The sequence below is a fragment of the Oncorhynchus nerka genome, linkage group LG28 (genome assembly GCF_034236695.1).
Source record: "Oncorhynchus nerka isolate Pitt River linkage group LG28, Oner_Uvic_2.0, whole genome shotgun sequence".
In the NCBI taxonomy this organism is placed as follows: Eukaryota; Metazoa; Chordata; class Actinopteri; order Salmoniformes; family Salmonidae; genus Oncorhynchus; species Oncorhynchus nerka.
The window spans coordinates 5101513-5121115 of record NC_088423.1 but is presented as its reverse complement, the minus strand read 5'-3'; the positions used below and the strand labels follow the sequence as shown (position 1 = coordinate 5121115).

General features: G+C 43.3%; 1 protein-coding gene across 1 annotated transcript; it reads left to right on the top strand.

The window, feature by feature from the left end:
• Positions 1-11543: 11543 nt before the first annotated feature.
• LOC135565616 (keratin-associated protein 10-1-like) lies at positions 11544-18679 on the top strand. Its single transcript, XM_065013214.1, has 21 exons — positions 11544-11551; positions 13933-14074; positions 14168-14236; positions 14359-14368; positions 14465-14521; positions 14785-14841; positions 15147-15203; positions 15303-15455; positions 15677-15733; positions 15860-15916; positions 16180-16238; positions 16413-16469; positions 16673-16810; positions 16933-16939; positions 17037-17138; positions 17299-17355; positions 17598-17645; positions 17833-17891; positions 18072-18076; positions 18300-18406; positions 18594-18679. Exons 1-21 carry the CDS (start codon positions 11544-11546, stop codon positions 18677-18679), a joined length of 1392 nt encoding a protein of 463 aa, XP_064869286.1.
• Positions 18680-19603: the final 924 nt, after the last annotated feature.

The following is a 19603-nucleotide window of genomic DNA, read 5'->3' as shown; positions in this document are numbered from 1 at the left end:
ACACACACACACACACACACACACACACAGACACAGACACACACACACACACCACACACACACACACACACACACAACACACACACACACACACACACACACCTCACACACACACCCTCTCACACACACACACACACACACACACACACACACACACACACACACACACACACACACACACACACACACACACACACACACACACACACACACACACACACACACAAACACACACACACACACACACAGACACAGACACACACACACCACACACACACACACACACACACACACACACACACACCCTCACACACACACCCTCTCACACACACACACACACACACACACACACACACACACACACACACACACACACACACACACACACACACACACACACACACACACACACACACACACACACACACATGTATCAGCAGAGCAGCTGTTTATTTTAGGAACAGAGAGCTTTAGTGAAGCACAGCTCATCCTCGTCTCAGCTAGATTCAGTGTCTTCACAGTCTTCACAGGCACTACTGCTCTGTCTATTAAGTTGTTTTTCAAGACCTATAATCCCTGCAAAAAGCTTTCTGTCTGTAGCCTATTCCTCAACTCAAAAGGAGACAGAGATGAGATAGTGAGTAATGAAATACTGAAAGGCAAAAATAAGGGAATTCACTTCATAAATGTCAACTTCTCACAAAAAAATCCCCCGTATGGAGAGAGGAAAGACAAGGACATTATTTATTTGTCTCCATATGCATACTGTAATCTAATGTGGTAGTCGGCTAAAAAGGGCATCAGATGGACAAAAACTGTGAAAAACTATTTAGCAAATGCTTCTAGAATAATGTGCTGCAGTATTGTCTTAGCCAGCAGATTCGAGCATCTTGCTTACAGCTGCACTAGGGTCAGACAGCATTCCTCTGTATATTAAGGAGCTGGCACGAGATATGGCTTGGAAAACAGACCTCAATCCAGGCATGAGAAATGTTTTGTACTCCTAATTTTCCTATTATCCCAACTGTTACACCAAGAAGATTGAACTACTGCTAGTTGCTCTGGAAAACTGTCCTTTTCATCCTCATACTAGGTAGCAGAAGCCACAGCAGCCATTTTTGAATGGCAGTGACAGCTAATCAGCTCCTTTGTTGTTCAATGCAATGTGCCATTCCAAAATATGATATCTGAGTGAGAGTGACTAATAAAATCAATGGGGGACCCCTTGGAGGTCAGGGCCACTGGGGACGTGCCCTGTGTGCTCGGTATTCGGCCATGATTACTACATGTTTAGTTAGCTGGCGAGACTAAATCACCAATCTAAAAAATTGTTAGCTGACATGGTCAATTGAGTGACTGTCAGTGACAAACATAAGAAGAGAAAAACTGTTGCACAATCAAATTCTAAATGGTACCTTGTGTATTCTATTATTCTAACTCAGTTAGAAAGGTAACAGTAAATTGAGACCCCGACCGAGTTCCTAGCGGCAGGGGGCCCTTAAGCGACTGCTTATGTCCCTTTTGCCTGGAACCGGCCCTGCCTGCATGTAGACTTATTGGCAACAAAGCCCAATGATGATGATGCCATCGGTTTATAGATAAGCATAGGTTACTATAAACCCATACCATTTGCTATAATGATTACTGAACAATGTTTTGTAACATTAAAAATCCTAAATAACCAATATCATGTAAAAAATGTACAAAGAGGGGCAGACGGGGCAAACTCTTTATTTTAATGTAACACATCACCAAAGATTGTGGATGAATTAAGATGTCTTACTCAGGCCATTTACCATTGGAAGAAATGGTCACAGCTCCGGTGTGCATTAAAGGGGTAGCTCTCCCATAGGCACGAATGCGATTGCAACTGGTTCTGGTCTGCTTAGTTCATTGACTGTGTATGAATCAGAAAATAAGAGTGGGATGTCTCGCTTTCTCTTCCGTCTCTGATGACACCCACTTGACTTCCTCTGTTGTTTCTTCTCTGTTTCCATGACAGCTGGCAGCAGAGAGAGGACATAGGGGCCTAAGAAGGGAGGCCTACTCTTAACATCACCCATCCAGCAGGATACTCACTGTAAACAATGGCTAACCCCACCCCCACCCCCAATCTCCAGCTTCAGCCAGGTATTTATTGTTCTCTGCACTAATCCAGCTTCTTCCTGAGTCCTGTCTCTCTTCCTCCACTGTGTTAGTTGTGTCTCGGGAAGTGATTTTTTAAAGGTTTTTAATAGGGTAGACTACATAATGGGGTAGACTACTCTTCCTGAACTGCACTGTTGGGTAAGGGCTTGTAAGTAAGCATTTCACGGTAAGGTCGACCGACACTTGTTGTATTCAGCACGTGACAAATAAAGTTGGCTTTGATTTGATAATGTACATTTAGTACAAAATAGAAAACACTAAGGTAAAGAATAGGAAAAAAATATTTTCATACCCTGTTGATGATCAGTCTTGATTGTCAGGGTATCGTGTGTCTCTATATAAAATACACGGATTTTAACCCAAGTAACCATTACATACATTTTTTAACCTGACCTTGACCTTGATCTTTACCGTTTGCCCAAAGCAGGAATAGAAGTATGAGGTCGTATCTGATTACATTTGGAGTTAGTAACAGTAAATCATGGTTTGAGGGCAAATCTGTTCCGCAATATACAAACGTTCTAGGCTATTTAGGTTATATTACAGGGAATAATTTCCCTTCCTTAGAGAAGCTGAAGTTTACAGAGACAGTTGAATATGAAAATGCAGTGACTGTACTGTACTCTATGTGGTAAGCGAAAACCTCAACAGAATAGTTGTCAGTTTGTTACCTTGACTAGATGGCTTAGTGGGATGATATCTGATTGTTTTACTTGGGAGGTGATAGATTTGAAGTCTGTGGCTATTCGAGCAATAACTTAGAACATCTTAGAAATATGATCTAGTTGTTTCATGAGTGCGATGTTCGCTTCTAATGCTTGACTGAAATAATTGACAAATAACGAGTGATTTTTTTAAAGTAAAATTGCCTCATGATAGTCCAGACAGAGATCATATGTGTCACACTACCTCCCCTACACACTGTATGAGAAGACTGTTTTGAATGATCTTCACATTTCACAGAAATAGACCTATCACAGTGTATCTGGACAGAAAAGGCACCGATGCAGCAGGTTTCTTGACAAGGACAAGACCTAGCGAGCATGTTGCCTATCCATGTTTGGGGGCAATCAGAACCAGATGGGTCAGGTTGTACCTTCCCGCCAGGCTAGGGCATTGGAGCGACTGTCACTCAGACCCCGGGTGTGTATGGTGGAGGGGGGCATGTTATTGCGCTGAGGTGTAAGTCTAAAAAGAGTCTCCAGGAAATATAACTGACACTTTGCAACCGTCTGTTTCAGTGGAAGACCTGACATCCTCCATTTAACAAAGAATCAAAGAGAAATGTAGCAACAGCCAGCTAGAGAGGATGAGAAACATGCTGTAGACAGGAAAGGAATGCAGAGGTGAAAAATACTGTTTCAGCCAGGGGAGTCAGGTGACAGGAGGAAGTTTCAGCCAGGGGAGTCAGGTGACAGGAGGAAGTTTCAGCCAGGGGAGTCAGGTGACAGGAGGAAGTTTCAGCCAGGGGAGTCAGGTGACAGGAGGAAGTTTTAGCCAGGGGAGTCAGGTGACAGGAAGACGTTTCAGCCAGGGGAGTCAGGTGACAGGAGGAAGTTTCAGCCAGGGGAGTCAGGTGACAGGAGGAAGTTTTAGCCAGGGGAGTCAGGTGACAGGAAGACGTTTCAGCCAGGGGAGTCAGGTGACAGGAAGACGTTTCACCCAGGGGAGTCAGGTGACAGGAAGACGTTTCAGCCAGGGGAGGTCAGGTGACAGGAGGAAGGGAGATACCCATATAGAAAAGGCTTTATAGAGATTATCATGAAACACAGGCATATTCTAGCTCTGTCTGCACATGATGAGGTTTAAAGATGAACACACATGGAGAGGGAATGATGAGAGGGTAGAGTGGTGAGTGACTTTACCCTTCTCTTCTCCTTCCTCTCATTCTTTAATTCTGTCACTCTCTTACGATCAGGTTTCTCCCAGTCCTTCAGCTGAGCGGTCTGGTGGGGCTTGATCAATGGCAGGAAACCAGCAGATCAAATGGTGATTCATCTGAAAGCGATAGGCCAGTATCTACACAAACATACCTCTGAGACCTCTGTGGCTTTACCTCCATGTGATGTTGGGGTTGTGTGTAATCTTCTCCCCTAAGGAACACAGTAACCCTGAGGGTAGATGAATACAGTACACAGTCCTACGGGGTTGTTTAATATGCTCAATATGCTTATTACTCACTCACTCTCCGCCAGCGGTATGCAAATATAAAACATATTGCCTTGGGTCTCTGTGGAGAACCTCACTACTCGCTCAGACTCACCATAGGCCTTTATCTGTAATTAAACACACTAACTTCGTCTCTGGGGTCATTGATATTGATATTTTTTTATCATTAATAAACAACTTGCTGTAAGGGATTGCACTGCTGTTTCCTTTTGGCAGCTGTTTGTCTGTAATTCTGAAATTGTTTAAATAACTTGATTATATTATGTATCTTCAATAAATGTTATGAACTGATATTGGATTAATTGTCCACATTCTCAGAATGCTGTATACTATTATATATTAAGGTACTTAAATACGATACCTCATGAATCATGGATTTGCTCATGTATCATGTATTGCAGCAGACATAGGCCCCCCTTCTTGTCAATTAGAATTACCCCAAAGGCAAAACTCCAACTGTACTACAATGCTGTCCAATAGACAAGACAATACTATCTTTTCTACTGCATATCTGGAAACCCTTAATTCAACGTTTAACAACACAATTCATTGATCATTATCATGTTCTGTTGAATGACTGATTGAAAGACTGATGGCGGGTTGTTCTGAAAAAATCTTTACTAATCCACTAACTGAGCTGGGAGATTGTGTTTTCCTGAGGAGAGGAGTGTTCCTAATCTGGACCCATTAGAGTATAATGGGGTGTTCCTAATCTGGACCCATTAGAGTATAATGGGGTGTTCCTAATCTGGACCCATTAGAGTATAATGGGGTGTTCCTAATCTGGACCCATTAGAGTATAATGGGGTGTTCCTAATCTGGACCCCTTACAAATATTATGGGGTGTTCCTAATCTGGACACCTTACTGTGTGGTAGGGTGTTCCTAATCTGGATCCCTTACAGTGTGATGGTGTGTTCCTAATCTAAATCCCTTACAGTTTGATGGGGTGTTCCTAATCTGGGTCCTTTACAGTTTGATGGGGTGTTCCTAATCTGGGTCCCTTACAGTGTGATGGGGCTTTCCTAATCTGGATCCCTTACAGTGTGATGGGGCTTTCCTAATCTGGATCCTTTACATGTGTGATGGGGCTTTCCTAATCTGGATCCCTTACAGTGTGATGGGGCTTTCCTAATCTGGATCCCTTACAGTGTGATGGGGCTTTCCTAATCTGGATCCTTTACATGTGTGATGGTGAGTTTCTAATCTGGATCCCTTAGAGAGTGATGGGGTGTTCCTAATCTGCACCCTTTACATGTGTGATGGGCTCTCCTGCCACTCCTGGTAACTCTTTGCTTCTGTCAAAACAGACTTTCTCAAATTGAATTAAGGTCCTCTGTTCTGTGCTGCAGCCCGCTCGGACCCCCTACGAGCAACCCCCTTGGCCTGGCCCTGTTCCCCTCATCCAGCCGCCTCAGACTACTTAAACCGGTGTGGCCTTGTCTTTGCTGGATTAAACCTAACGAGGGTCCACTGACTCCAACAACATGTGCTGCTTGATGAGAGATAGAGAGAAAGATAAAGCCCTTAAATTGAAATTGAATTGAGAGAGAGAGAGAGAGAGAAATGGGGGGATTTGTCCAGGCAGCCTTGAAACCTAATACACTTAATTCCCTACAGATGATACAGAGAAGGAGAAACAGACTATTTATGTTGATAGGTTAAATCACTAGGATGTGTTCTAAAAACTGTTAGTGAACTCATCTAAATGCAGCATTATTGTGAAGAGAGTAATCTCCTTTTTATGAATCCATTTGATGCCATTATACAGATAGATAAATGCCAGTTTTCTTTTTCTGTCTGTCTGTCTGTCTGTCTTGTCTGTCTGTCTGTCTGTCTGTCTGTCTGTCTGTCTGTCTGTCTGTCTGTCTGTCTGTCTGTCTGTCTGTCTGTCTGTCTGTCTGTCTGTCTGTCTGTCTGTCTCTCTGTCTCTCTCTCTCTCTCTCTCTCTCTCTCTCTCTCTCTCTCTCTCTCTCTAGCTGTGTGTGTGTGTGCGTGTGTGTGTCAGGCGCAGAGCAACATTTAATTATTCGGCTTTGATAATGCGTAAATAACTAAATGCAATGCTAAAAACAGATGTCTAAGTGTGAGGTTCATGTATCATAATGGTTGACAACTGTTCTGGAGAGTGTCTGCATGGTGAGTATAATTTGTAAAAGGGTTTGGTTGTCTCTAGCTGAAGTCGTGGTGTTTGAGAATCATAAAGGTTGTAAAGTTATTCAATGTTGTTTCCTTCTAGTATCTGCAGAAAATTATTTTAGAACATGAAATAGCCTATTTTGATGAAACAACATGTCATTATTAAAAATCACTATGGCCTACTCTTTTAATGCTATCGGTAATACTTTTTTTTTCGAATATATGTGATAAGAAATTTAATTATTATTTTTTTGAAATGGACAACAGAAACACAATAATTAGGCCATTGCAGTCGGTATACTGTCGGTATACAGTCGTTCTTTCATGGGTCTACCTGAGTTTCCCATGTCACTCATAGCCAATCTCTGGCTGTCACAGATAAACCACTTCGTGAATGAAGTGTTCGAGTCCAGATAGTACACACATAAGGGCCGTTGATGTCTGGGACATCGCCTTTGCGGTGACTATTGAGCGGAGCTGAGGCCACAGCGGTGTAATTCCACTCTGGCTTTTTGTCCGATGAAGAGCTTGCCATGGCAACTTGTCCAACTTGCACTGTTGCACTGTGGTTTAATTTGCTTTTTAACCGTAATCCTTTAAGCACTGCTAACGGACAGATTTCAGATCACCGTGTCATGAAATCTCAGTGTTTTTGCTATATTGGCTAACACTGGATGATTTCAAAAGAAATTGAATAACCATAGCAGTTTAGGTAAGGCAATCTAGTGAACAATATCTGCATTCATTTTAAATTAGGTTATTTTCACTCAGAATAATTACTTTAAAAAATTAATTATAAAAAACGTCAGTAATAAATTCGGGAATTAATGGATTAACAAATTAAAAAGCTGTTTTATTTTGCTAAATGTTTAAACTAACATTTAAAATGCGAAATAATTGCGACCTAAATATATTGACCTAGGTATTTTATTATATCAATAAAATTCTCAGTTTAAATTAGTTACAAATGTCAAGTGAATTTCTCCCCAAGCTTAAACGTCTGAATATGACAGAAACAATTACACAACCGTTTCTGCAAGATATATTATGGCAATATAATTATTTTAAATAATTATAATTGCAGTACAATGACAATTCAAATATTATTATAATAAATATTATTATTACTATTGTCATTATTATTATTTTGATCATAATTACTTGTATTGAAAGAGAGAGGAATTACCAGGCCAGGTATGCTGATCTTTAAAGTGGTTGTGAGTAAACCGTTTTACTCTATTGGTTTATATGTGTCACCAGTAATACTGAACAACGATGCAACTCGTTCTAATGGTGAACATATGTATGTATAGCAGTCACTGTTCCTGACTGTTTAGTGTTGGTCATTAGGTTTGATTGGTGCGCGCCCTGCCTCTCATGGTTACTTCAGAGGAGCAGCATCATTGTTTGTTGTGATATTGTAATGAAGCCCTCTTTAAAGTAATTACCCACTCTGCCTACCTCTCTGCTTTGGGTAACCAGGCTTCCTGCTCAGTTCTTACTCAAGTCATCATAAAAGACACACTAAGCCTTCCTCTCTCATGTATCCATTCTATCCCAGTGTCAGTTGGCAGCTGGCTGGGCTGTAGGGGCTTCTGCCAGCATTGGCCAGCAGTACACACATTCCCATGTGTTACTGTAAAGAAGCATCTCCAGGGTCAAGCTGTGCTCCTCTGCCACATGCCTGGTTGGCCTTCTCTCCCACCTTGTGGCACCAGGATTTTACCATGCTGTCAGTATTCTACCACTCTCATTATTTTGCACTCAATGATGCCAATGCTAAACTGTAACGAACCAAACAAATCAATCCATATTTTGGGTTGGTGACTCCCGATACATATACACTTATTAGATATTCCAAATAGGTTGTTTTAACTTGAGTCAATAATCTTGTGTACATTTTATTCCTTTACTAACTTGAAAAAGCAGCCTAAAAAAATGTGTTGATGTAAACATTTCCATGTGATTTTAACTCGTTATTAATATGAACAATTAGCCTGAGAAAAATATTCCTCATTACTAAAATGAACAATTAGCCTGAGAAAAATAGTCCTCATTACTAAAATTAACAATTAGCCTGAGAAAATGGTTTGTTTCATTAGTTGTTTGCTTCTTTATACCTACTAAAATGTAAATAATTCTTAATGCTATGTTATGAATTAATTAATTACTTTCAGGTGATATTTAATGCTACGTTATGAATTAATTAATTGCTTTCACTTGATGAGTAATGCTATGTTATGAAATCCTTAATTACTTTCAGGTGATGAGTAATCTTGCCTAAGAGCAAACATTGTGTTAATTCTTAAAGATATCAAGGTTTTAGCTCAGTGTGCGAGGGCCAGCAGGTAGTCCCCGGCCAGCTAATGGAGCAGCACCACCAGCATGAAGAGGAGACGGCCCATGGAGTTGCAGATGAACAAGACAAAGCCCACGTCTAGGGAACAGTTGGCCTTTGAGTACCTATTAAAGTTGTGGATATAATTTTCATTCTTGCATGTTAGTTCTGCGTCCCCAAGGTGATACATGATGACCTGAGCATGTCTCTGTTTTATTTTATTTTTATTTCACCTTTATTTAACCAGGTAGGCTAGTTGAGAACAAGTTCTCATTTACAACTTTGACCTGGCCAAGATAAAGAAAGGAGTTCGACACATAGAACACAGAGTTACACATGGAATAAACAAACAAACATACAATCAATAATACAGTAGAAAAATCTATATACAGCATGTGCAAATGAGGTAGGATAAGGGAGGTAAGGCAATACATAGGCCATGGTGGCAAAGTAATTACCATATAGCAATTAAACAATGGAATGGTAGGGTGTGCAAAAGATGAATGTGCAAGTGGTGATACTGGGGTGCAAAGGAGCAAGATAAATACATAAATACAGTATGGGGATGAGGTAGATTGGATAGGCTATTTACAGATGAGATATGTACATGTGCAGTGATCTGTGAGCTGCTCTGACAGCTGGTGTTTACAGCTAGTGAGGGAGGTAAGAGTCTCCAACTTCAGGGATTTTTGCAGTTCGTTCCAGTCACTGGCAGCAGAGAACTGGAAGGAGAGGCGGCCAAAGGAAGAATTAGCTTTGGGGGTGACCTTTGAGATATACCTGCTGGAGCGCGTGCTACGGGTGGGTGCTGCTATGGTGACCAGTGAGCTGAGATAAGGCGGGGCTTTACCTAGCAGAGACCTGTAGATGACCTGGAGCCAGTGGGTTTGGCGGCAAGTATAAAGTGAAGGCCAACGAGAGCATACAGGTCGCAGTGGTGGGTAATATATGGGGCTTTGGTGACAAAACGGATGGCACCGTGATAGACTGCATCCAATTTGTTGAGCAGTGTTGGAGGCTATTTTGTAAATGACATTGGCGATCGGTAGGATAGTCAGTTTTACGAGGGTATGTTTGACTGCATGAGTGAAGGATGCTTTGTTGCGAAATAGGAAGCCGATTCTAGATTTAATTTTGGATTGGAGATGTTTAATGTGAGTCTGGAAGGAGAGTTTACAGTCTAACCAGACACCTAGGTAGTTTTCCACATATTCTAAGTCAGAACCGTCTAGAGTAGTGATGCTGGACAGGCGGCATTGAAGCTCATCTGGAGGTTAGTTAACACAGTGTCCAAAGAAGGGCCAGAAGTATACAGAATAGTGTTGTCTGCTTAGAGATGGATCAGAGAATCACCAGCCGCAAGAGCGACATCATTGATGTATACAGAGAAGAGAGTCGGCCCGAGAATTGAACCCTGTGGCACCCCCATAGAGACTGCCAGAGATCCGGACAACAGGCCCTCCGATTTGACATACTGAACTCTATCAGGGAAGTAGTTGGTGAACCAAGCGAGGCAAAATTTGAGTAACTGAGTCTGCCAATAAGAATGTTGTGATTGAGAGAGTCGAAAGCCTTGGCAAGGTCAACGAATACAGCTGCACAGTAATGTCTCTTATCGATGGTGGTTATGATATCGTTTAGGACCTTGAGCGTGGCTGAAGTGCACCCATGACCAGTTCTGAAACCAGAGAGCATAGCAGAGAAGGTACGGTGAGATTTGAAGTGATCGGTAATCTGTTTGTTAACTTGGCTTTCAAAGACCTTAGAAAGGCAGGGTAGAATAGATATAGGTCTGTAGCAGTTTGGGTCCAGAGTGTCTCCCCTTTTGAAGAGGGGGATGACCGCGGCAGCTTTCCAATCTATGTGAATCTCGGACGATACAAAAAAAGGGGTTGTACAGGCTAGTAATAGGGGTTGCAACAATTTGGCAGATAATTTTAGAAAGAGAGGGTCCTGATTGTCTAGCCCGGCTGATTTGTAGGGTTCCAGATTTTGCAGCTCTTTCAGAACATCAGCTATTTGGATTTGGGTGAAGAAGAAGTGGGGAAGGTTTTGGCAAGTTGCTGTGGGGAGCGCAGGGCTGTTGACCTGGGTAGGGGTAGCCAGGTGGAAAGCATGGCCAGCCGTAAAAAAATGCTTCTTGAAATTCTCAATTATTGTGGATTTATCGGTAGTGACAGTGTTTCCTAGCCTCAGTGCCATGGGCAGCTGGGAGGAGGTGCTCTTATTCTCCATGGATTTTACAGGGTCCCAGAACTTTTTTGAGTTTGTACTACAGGATGCAAATTTCTGTTTGAAAAAGCTAACCTTAGCTTTCCTAACTGCCTGTGTATATTGGTTCCTAACTTCCCTGAAAAGTTGCATATCACGAGGGCTATTCGATGCTAATGCAGAACGCCACAGGATGTTTTTGGGTCTAGGATCCAGGGGACCAGCCAGTACTTATCACAGCTGATGACCTGGACATGTCTCTGTCCTTGGGCCCAGGGGACCAGCCAGGAGTTATCACAGTTGCAATGTATTCGAGGATCATAGAATACCAGGGACCTCAGGCTGGTCAGGGTCTCTGGGAAGCTCTCCGTCACACTGAACTCTTCTAGAGATTCCACCATCAACTGCCTGAGAGAGTGGAGGTATCTGCTCAGCTCTTCCTCCAGAGTGATTTGAATTCAGGCTCTCCAGGCTGGTCAGGTTGTGAAACATGTTGGTCAGCCTCTCCCATCAGGTTCAGAAACATCAGCTGCACAAGCATGTTCAGGTCAGATAATTATTCCAGGGAGGTGAGGTACCTTGCGGTGAAGTGATGCCCACGTAGAAGTTGATCCATTACTGCTGTGAGACTGAAGACAGACTGGAAGATTGGCCTTCAGCAGTTGAGCACGTAGCTGAAGAGTGAGGCCGGGTGTTAGGGTGCTGTTGATGATGGTAAGAGGGTACCCAATGGAGGAAATGTTCAAATGAGTCAGGCCTTGAGGGATGGCACCAAATATATGTGTCACGTTCACACTGTTCTCCACCTCAGAGGGAGGAGGGAGAACATCCCCTAAATCTACATTCGTCAGCAAAGTGAGGTGGATGAATGCAGACACGTCGATATATACAAGGAGGTTTTCTCGCAACATGAGGGTATCCAAGCTGTCAAGGCCAAAGAAATTATGATCTGTAATCTGAGAGATCATGTTTAATGTTAGGTCTAATAATCTCAATTTACCCAGTCCCTGAGATGTTAAGTCTAGAATAATAGTTATGTCATTGAGTCCTGAATCTAGCCTCTCCAGATGTCTCAAGAAACTGAAATGCTCTGAGGTGATGTTTGTGATGCGATAGGCATGCAAGGACAATCTCTTTAGCCTTGTGACAGGACTTTTGAACGTCACAAAGCAAAATTAACTGAGGGATACCTTTCAAAAGAAGACCAACTGCCACATCGGTACGATTCCTCAAACAATGAATCAAGCCTAAATTAACACTGTCATTATCTCTAGAAAAAGATGACTATTTTTCAGTGCAGACCATGACTAGTTTCCAATTTTATGGATCCTTAAATCAAGTTTTGTGATTGAGAGTTTATATACTGTCCCACAAACAGACAAAAAATAAATGTTTTTGTCGTCGAAATCGAAAGAACGCAATCTACTGATACCAGACTGCAGAAGCTGAGTCTGTCATTCATCTATGTCAGGCAAAATCAGAGATGATATGTTTTCGAATCATATTTTATTATGTGACGCACCCCACTGAATGAAAAGACCGCTTCTTGCAGACAATAGAAATAAGGAAGCTCAAGAAAAGCTCTGTTTCTGTCAGAGCAGTTCTGGTGTCTCAAAATGTCTATCTCCTCTGAGTGAAAGAAATACATCCCAGCAAGAGACACTAATGACACGCCCTGACCTGCTTTCTTTATATTTTGGTTAGGTCAGGGTTGTCTAGGGGTTTTGTATGTCTAGGGTTGTTGTAGGTCTATGGTTTTTTGTATTTCTATGTTGGCCTGATATAGTTCTCAATCAGAGGCAGCTGTTTATCGTTGTCTCTGATTGGGGATCATATTTAGGTAGCCATTTCCGGTTTGTGTTTGGTGGGATCTTATTCTATGTTTAGTTGCCTGTCTGCACTGTTCGTTTTGTTAGTTTGTTCTATGTTCTTTCTGTAATAAAAGAAGAAGATACGCATACCACGCTGCACCTTGGTCTCCTTCGTATAACGAACCTGACAACTAAGTTGTTGTAAGAGTAATTTTAATAGATACCTAAAACCGGATTGTCTTCTCAGAAAGAATGCATTTGTTACTCAACCGACCCAAGGAAGCAAAAATCTAAACCGCATAAAATCCCAACAGAGGAAAGACCAACCTAATTTTTCTGGTGAATTAGAGACACCGGCAGATTCTGTTGGTGGTTTTGTTTGTCCAAGGAATTGATTTCAGTTTCTTGTTCAGTTTAATTCAGTGAAGGTCAGTTTATCCAATGTCTGGAATAGATGATTGAGCAGCAGATTACTGCTTTAATAAATGGCATGAGACCTTTTTGGGTTTACATGTCGATGGATTAAAAGTCCTGTCCAAACTGAAGTTATTTCACTGCTTTGTCTGTTACCTGTGTTCAGCTCCCCTTTGTCTGTTACCTGTGTTCAGCTCCCCTTTGTCTGTTACCTGTGTTCAGCTCCCCTTTGTCTGTTACCTGTGTTCAGCTCCCCTTTGTCTGTTACCTGTGTTCAGCTCCCCTTTGTCTGTTACCTGTGTTCAGCTCCCCTTTGTCTGTTACCTGTGTTCAGCTCCCCTTTGTCTGTTACTTGTGTTCTATCTCCTCTCTGTCTGTTACCTGTGTTCAGCTCCCCTTTGTCTGTTACCTGTGTTCAGCTCCCCTTTGTATGTTACTTGTGTTCTATCTCCTCTCTGTCTGTTACCTGTGTTCCATCTCCTATGTGAATCTCACCTTTGTTCTATCTCCTCTCTGTCTGTTACCTGTGTTCCATCTCCTATGTGAATCTCACCTTTGTTCTATCTCCTCTGTCTGTCACCAGTGTTCTAGCTTTTCGGTGTCTGCTACTTGTTTTGTATCTCCTCTGTGTCTTACCTGTGTTGTGTCTCCTCCTGTGTCTTACCTGTGTTGTGTCTCCTCCTGTGTCTTATCTGTGTTTTAGCTCCTCTGTGTCTTACCTGTGTTCTAGCTCCTCTGTGTCTTACCTGTGTTCTAGCTCCTCTGTGTCTTACCCGTGTTCTAGCTCCTCTGTGTCTTACCTGTGTTCTAGCTCCTCTGTGTCTTACCTATGTTCTAGCTCCTCTGTATCTTACCTATGTTCTAGCTCCTCTGTGTCTTACCTGTGTTCTAGCTCCTCTGTGTCTTACCTGTGTTCTATCTTCTCTGTGTCTTACCAGTGTTCTAGCTCCTCTGTGTCTTACCTGTGTTCTAGCTCCTCTGTGTCTTACCTGTGTTCTAGCTCCTGTGTCTTACCTGTGTTCTGGCTCCTCTGTGTCTTTCCTGTGTTCTAGCTGCTGTGTCTTACTTGTGTTCTAGCTCCTCTGTGTCTTACCTGTGTTCTAGCTCCTGTGTCTTACCTGTGTTCTAGCTCCTGTTTCGTACCTTTGTTCTAGCTCCTCTGTGTCTTACCTGTGTTCTAGCTCCTCTGTCTCTTACCTGTGTTCTAGCTCCTCTGTGTCTTACCTGTGTTCTAGCTCCTGTGTCTTACCTGTGTTCTAGCTCCTCTGTGTCTTACCTGTGTTCTAGCTCCTGTGTCTTACCTATGTTCTAGCTCCTCTGTGTCTTACCTGTGTTCTAGCTCCTCTGTCTCTTACCTGTGTTCTAGCTCCTCTGTGTCTTACCTGTGTTCTAGCTCCTCTGTGTCTTACCTATGTTCTAGCTCCTCTGTGTCTTACCTGTGTTCTAGCTCCTCTGTGTCTTACCTGTGTTCTAGCTCCTCTGTGTCTTACCAGTGTTCTAGCTCCTCTGTGTCTTACCTGTGTTCTAGCTCATCTGTGTCTTATCTGTGTTCTAGCTCCTGTGTCTTACCTGTGTTCTAGCTCCTCTGTGTCTTACCTGTGTTCTTGCTCCTGTGTCTTACCTGTGTTCTAGCTCCTCTGTGTCTTACCTGTGTTCTAGCTCCTGTGTCTTACCTGTGTTCTAGCTCCTCTGTGTCTTACCTGTGTTCTTGCTCCTGTGTCTTACCTGTGTTCTAGCTCCTCTGTGTCTTACCTGTGTTGTAGCTCCTGTGTCTTACCTGTGTTCTAGCTCCTCTGTGTCTTACCTGTGTTGAAGCTCCTGTGTCTTACCTGTGTTCTAGCTCCTGTGTCTTATTTATGTTCTAGCTCCTCTGTGTCTTACCTGTGTTCTAGCTCCTGTGTCTTACCTGTGTTCTAGCTCATGTGTCTTACCTGTGTTCTAGCTCCTCTGTGTCTTACCTGTGTTCTAGCTCCTGTGTCTTACCTATGTTCTAGCTCCTCTGTGTCTTATCTGTTTTCTAGCTCCTCTGTGTCTTACCTGTGTTCTAGCTCCTGTGTCTTACCTGTGTTCTAGCTCCTGTGTCTTACCTATGTTCTAGGTCCTCTGTGTCTTACCTGTGTTCTAGCTCCTCTGTGTCTTACCTGTGTTCTAGCTCCTCTGTGTCTTACCCGTGTTCTAGCTCCTCTGTGTCTTACCTGTGTTCTAGCTCCTCTGTGTCTTACCTATGTTCTAGCTCCTCTGTATCTTACCTATGTTCTAGCTCCTCTGTGTCTTACCTGTGTTCTAGCTCCTCTGTGTCTTACCTGTGTTCTATCTTCTCTGTGTCTTACCAGTGTTCTAGCTCTTCTGTGTCTTACCTGTGTTCTAGCTCCTCTGTGTCTTACCTGTGTTCTAGCTCCTGTGTCTTATCTGTGTTCTGGCTCCTCTGTGTCTTTCCTGTGTTCTAGCTGCTGTGTCTTACTTGTGTTCTAGCTCCTCTGTGTCTTACCTGTGTTCTAGATCCTGTGTCTTACCTGTGTTCTAGCTCCTGTTTCTTACCTTTGTTCTAGCTCCTCTGTGTCTTACCTGTGTTCTAGCTCCTCTGTCTCTTACCTGTGTTCTAGCTCCTCTGTGTCTTACCTGTGTTCTAGCTCCTGTGTCTTACCTGTGTTCTAGCTCCTCTGTGTCTTACCTGTGTTCTAGCTCCTGTGTCTTACCTATGTTCTAGCTCCTCTGTGTCTTACCTGTGTTCTAGCTCCTCTGTCTCTTACCTGTGTTCTAGCTCCTCTGTGTCTTACCTGTGTTCTAGCTCCTCTGTGTCTTACCTATGTTCTAGCTCCTCTGTGTCTTACCTGTGTTCTAGCTCCTCTGTGTCTTACCTGTGTTCTAGCTCCTCTGTGTCTTACCAGTGTTCTAGCTCCTCTGTGTCTTACCTGTGTTCTAGCTCATCTGTGTCTTATCTGTGTTCTAGCTCCTGTGTCTTACCTGTGTTCTAGCTCCTCTGTGTCTTACCTGTGTTCTTGCTCCTGTGTCTTACCTGTGTTCTAGCTCCTCTGTGTCTTACCTGTGTTCTAGCTCCTGTGTCTTACCTGTGTTCTAGCTCCTCTGTGTCTTACCTGTGTTGTTGCTCCTGTGTCTTACCTGTGTTCTAGCTCCTCTGTGTCTTACCTGTGTTGTAGCTCCTGTGTCTTACCTGTGTTCTAGCTCCTCTGTGTCTTACCTGTGTTGAAGCTCCTGTGTCTTACCTGTGTTCTAGCTCCTGTGTCTTATTTATGTTCTAGCTCCTCTGTGTCTTACCTGTGTTCTAGCTCCTGTGTCTTACCTGTGTTCTAGCTCATGTGTCTTGCCTGTGTTCTAGCTCCTCTGTGTCTTACCTGTGTTCTAGCTCCTGTGTCTTACCTATGTTCTAGCTCCTCTGTGTCTTATCTGTTTTCTAGCTCCTCTGTGTCTTACCTGTGTTCTAGCTCCTGTGTCTTACCTGTGTTCTAGCTCCTGTGTCTTACCTATGTTCTAGCTCCTCTGTGTCTTACCTGTGTTCTAGCTCCTCTGTGTCTTACCTGTGTTCTAGCTCCTCTGTGTCTTACCTGTGTTCTAGCTCCTGTGTCTTACCTGTGTTCTGGCTCCTCTGTGTCTTACCTGTGTTCTAGCTGCTGTGTCTTACTTGTGTTCTAGCTCCTCTGTGTCTTACCTGTGTTCTAGCTCCTGTGTCTTACCTGTGTTCTAGCTCCTATGTCTGACCTTTGTTCTAGCTCCTCTGTGTCTTACCTGTGTTCTAGCTCCTGTGTCTTACCTGTGTTCTAGCTCCTCTGTGTCTTACCTGTGTTCTAGCTCCTGTGTCTTACCTATGTTCTAGCTCCTCTGTGTCTTACCTGTGTTCTAGCTCCTCTGTGTCTTACCTGTGTTCTAGCTCCTCTGTGTCTTACCTGTGTTGTAGCTCCTGTGTCTTACCTGTGTTCTAGCTCCTGTGTCTTACCTGTGTTCTAGCTCCTGTGTCTTACCTGTGTTCTAGCTCCTCTGTGTCTTACCTGTGTTCTAGTTCCTCTGCGTCTCACCTGTGTTCTAGCTCCTCTGTGTCTTATCTGTGTTCTAGCTCCTGTGTCTTACCTGTGTTCTAGCTCCTCTGTGTCTTACCTGTGTTCTAGCTCCTGTGTCTTACCTGTGTTCTAGCTCCTCTGTGTCTTACCTGTGTTCTAGCTCCTGTGTCTTACCTATGTTCTAGCTCCTCTGTTTCTTAGCTCCTGTGTCTTACCTGTGTTCTAGCTCCTCTGTGTCTTACCTGTATTCTAGCTCCTGTGTCTTACCTGTGTTCTAGCTCCTGTGTCTTACCTGTGTTCTAGCTCATGTGTCTTACCTGTGTTCTAGCTCCTCTGTGTCTTACCTGTGTTCTAGCTCCTGTGTCTTACCTGTGTTCTAGCTCCTCTGTGTCTTACCTGTGTTGTAGCTCCTGTGTCTTACCTGTGTTCTAGCTCCTCTGTGTCTTACCTGTGTTGAAGCTCCTGTGTCTTACCTGTGTTCTAGCTCCTGTGTCTTATTTATGTTCTAGCTCCTCTGTGTCTTACCTGTGTTCTAGTTCCTCTGTGTCTTACCTGTGTTCTAGCTCCTCTGTGTCTTACCTGTGTTCTAGCTCCTGTGTCTTACCTGTGTTCTAGCTCCTCTGTGTCTTACCTGTGTTCTAGCTCCTGTGTCTTACCTATGTTCTAGCTCCTCTGTATCTTACCTATGTTCTAGCTCCTCTGTGTCTTACCTGTGTTCTAGCTCCTCTGCGTCTTACCTGTGTTCTAGCTCCTCTGTGTCTTACCAGTGTTCTAGCTCCTCTGTGTCTTACTTGTGTTCTAGCTCCTCTGTGTCTTACCTGTGTTCTAGCTCCTGTGTCTTACCTGTGTTCTAGCTCCTATGTCTTACCTTTGTTCTAGCTCCTCTGTGTCTTACCTGTGTTCTAGCTCCTTTGTCTTACCTGTGTTCTAGCTCCTCTGTGTCTTACCTGTGTTCTAGCTCCTGTGTCTTACCTATGTTCTAGCTCCTCTGTGTCTTATCTGTTTTCTAGCTCCTCTGTGTCTTACCTGTGTTCTAGCTCCTGTGTCTTACCTGTAGTCTAGCTCCTGTGTCTTACCTATGTTCTAGCTCCTCTGTGTCTTACCTGTGTTCTAGCTCCTCTGTGTCTTACCTGTGTTCTAGCTCCTCTGTGTCTTACCTGTGTTGTAGCTCCTGTGTCTTACCTGTGTTCTAGCTCCTCTGTGTCTTACCTGTGTTGTAGTTCCTGTGTCTTACCTGTGTTCTAGCTCCTGTGTCTTACCTATGTTCTAGCTCCTCTGTGTCTTACCTGTGTTCTAGTTCCTCTGTGTCTCACCTGTGTTCTAGCTCCTCTGTGTCTTATCTGTGTTCTAGCTCCTGTGTCTTACCTGTGTTCTAGCTCCTCTGTGTCTTACCTGTGTTCTAGCTCCTGTGTCTTACCTGTGTTCTCTGTGTCTTAGCTCCTCTGTGTCTTACCTGTGTTCTAGCTCCTGTGTCTTACCTATGTTCTAGCTCCTCTGTTTCTTAGCTCCTGTGTCTTACCTGTGTTCTAGCTCCTCTGTGTCTTACCTGTATTCTAGCTCCTGTGTCTTACCTGTGTTCTAGCTCCTGTGTCTTACCTGTGTTCTAGCTCATGTGTCTTACCTGTGTTCTAGCTCCTCTGTGTCTTACCTGTGTTCTAGCTCCTGTGTCTTACCTGTGTTCTAGCTCCTCTGTGTCTTACCTGTGTTCTAGCTCCTGTGTCTTACCTGTGTTCTACCTGTGTTCTCCTCTGTTCTAGCTCCTCTTTCACCTGTGTTCTAGCTCCTCTGTTTCTGTTCAGCCCTGTGTCTTCTCTCATCTGTCTGTTACTTGTGTTCTATATCCTCTGTGTTTTACCTGAGTTCTTTCACCTCTGTGTCTTACCTGTGTTCTAGCTCCTGTGTCTTACCTGTGTTCTAGCTCCTCTGTGTCTTACCTGTGTTCTAGCTCCTGTGTCTTACCTGTGTTCTAGCTCCTCTGTGTATTTCACCTGTGTTCTAGCTCCCTTTTTCTGTCACCCATGCTCTCTCATCTGTCTGTTACTTGTGTTCTATATCCTCTGTGTTTTACCTGAGTTCTTTCACCTCTGTGTCTGTTACCTGTTCGTTCTCCTGTCTTTAACCTGTGTATATTTTACTTGTGTTGTATCTCCTGTCTGTTACATGTTTTCTATCTCATCTGTGTCTGTTACCTGTGTTCTATCTCATCTGTGTCTGTTACCTGTGTTCTTTCTCGTCTGTCTGTTACCTATTCTATTTCCTCTGTGTTCAGTCTCTTTCTGGTCTATTTTTCTATTGTTTGGACAGAGAGAGAGGCTTTGAGGCACAATTACTGTTACTGATTACCACTGTCTACCACTGTCT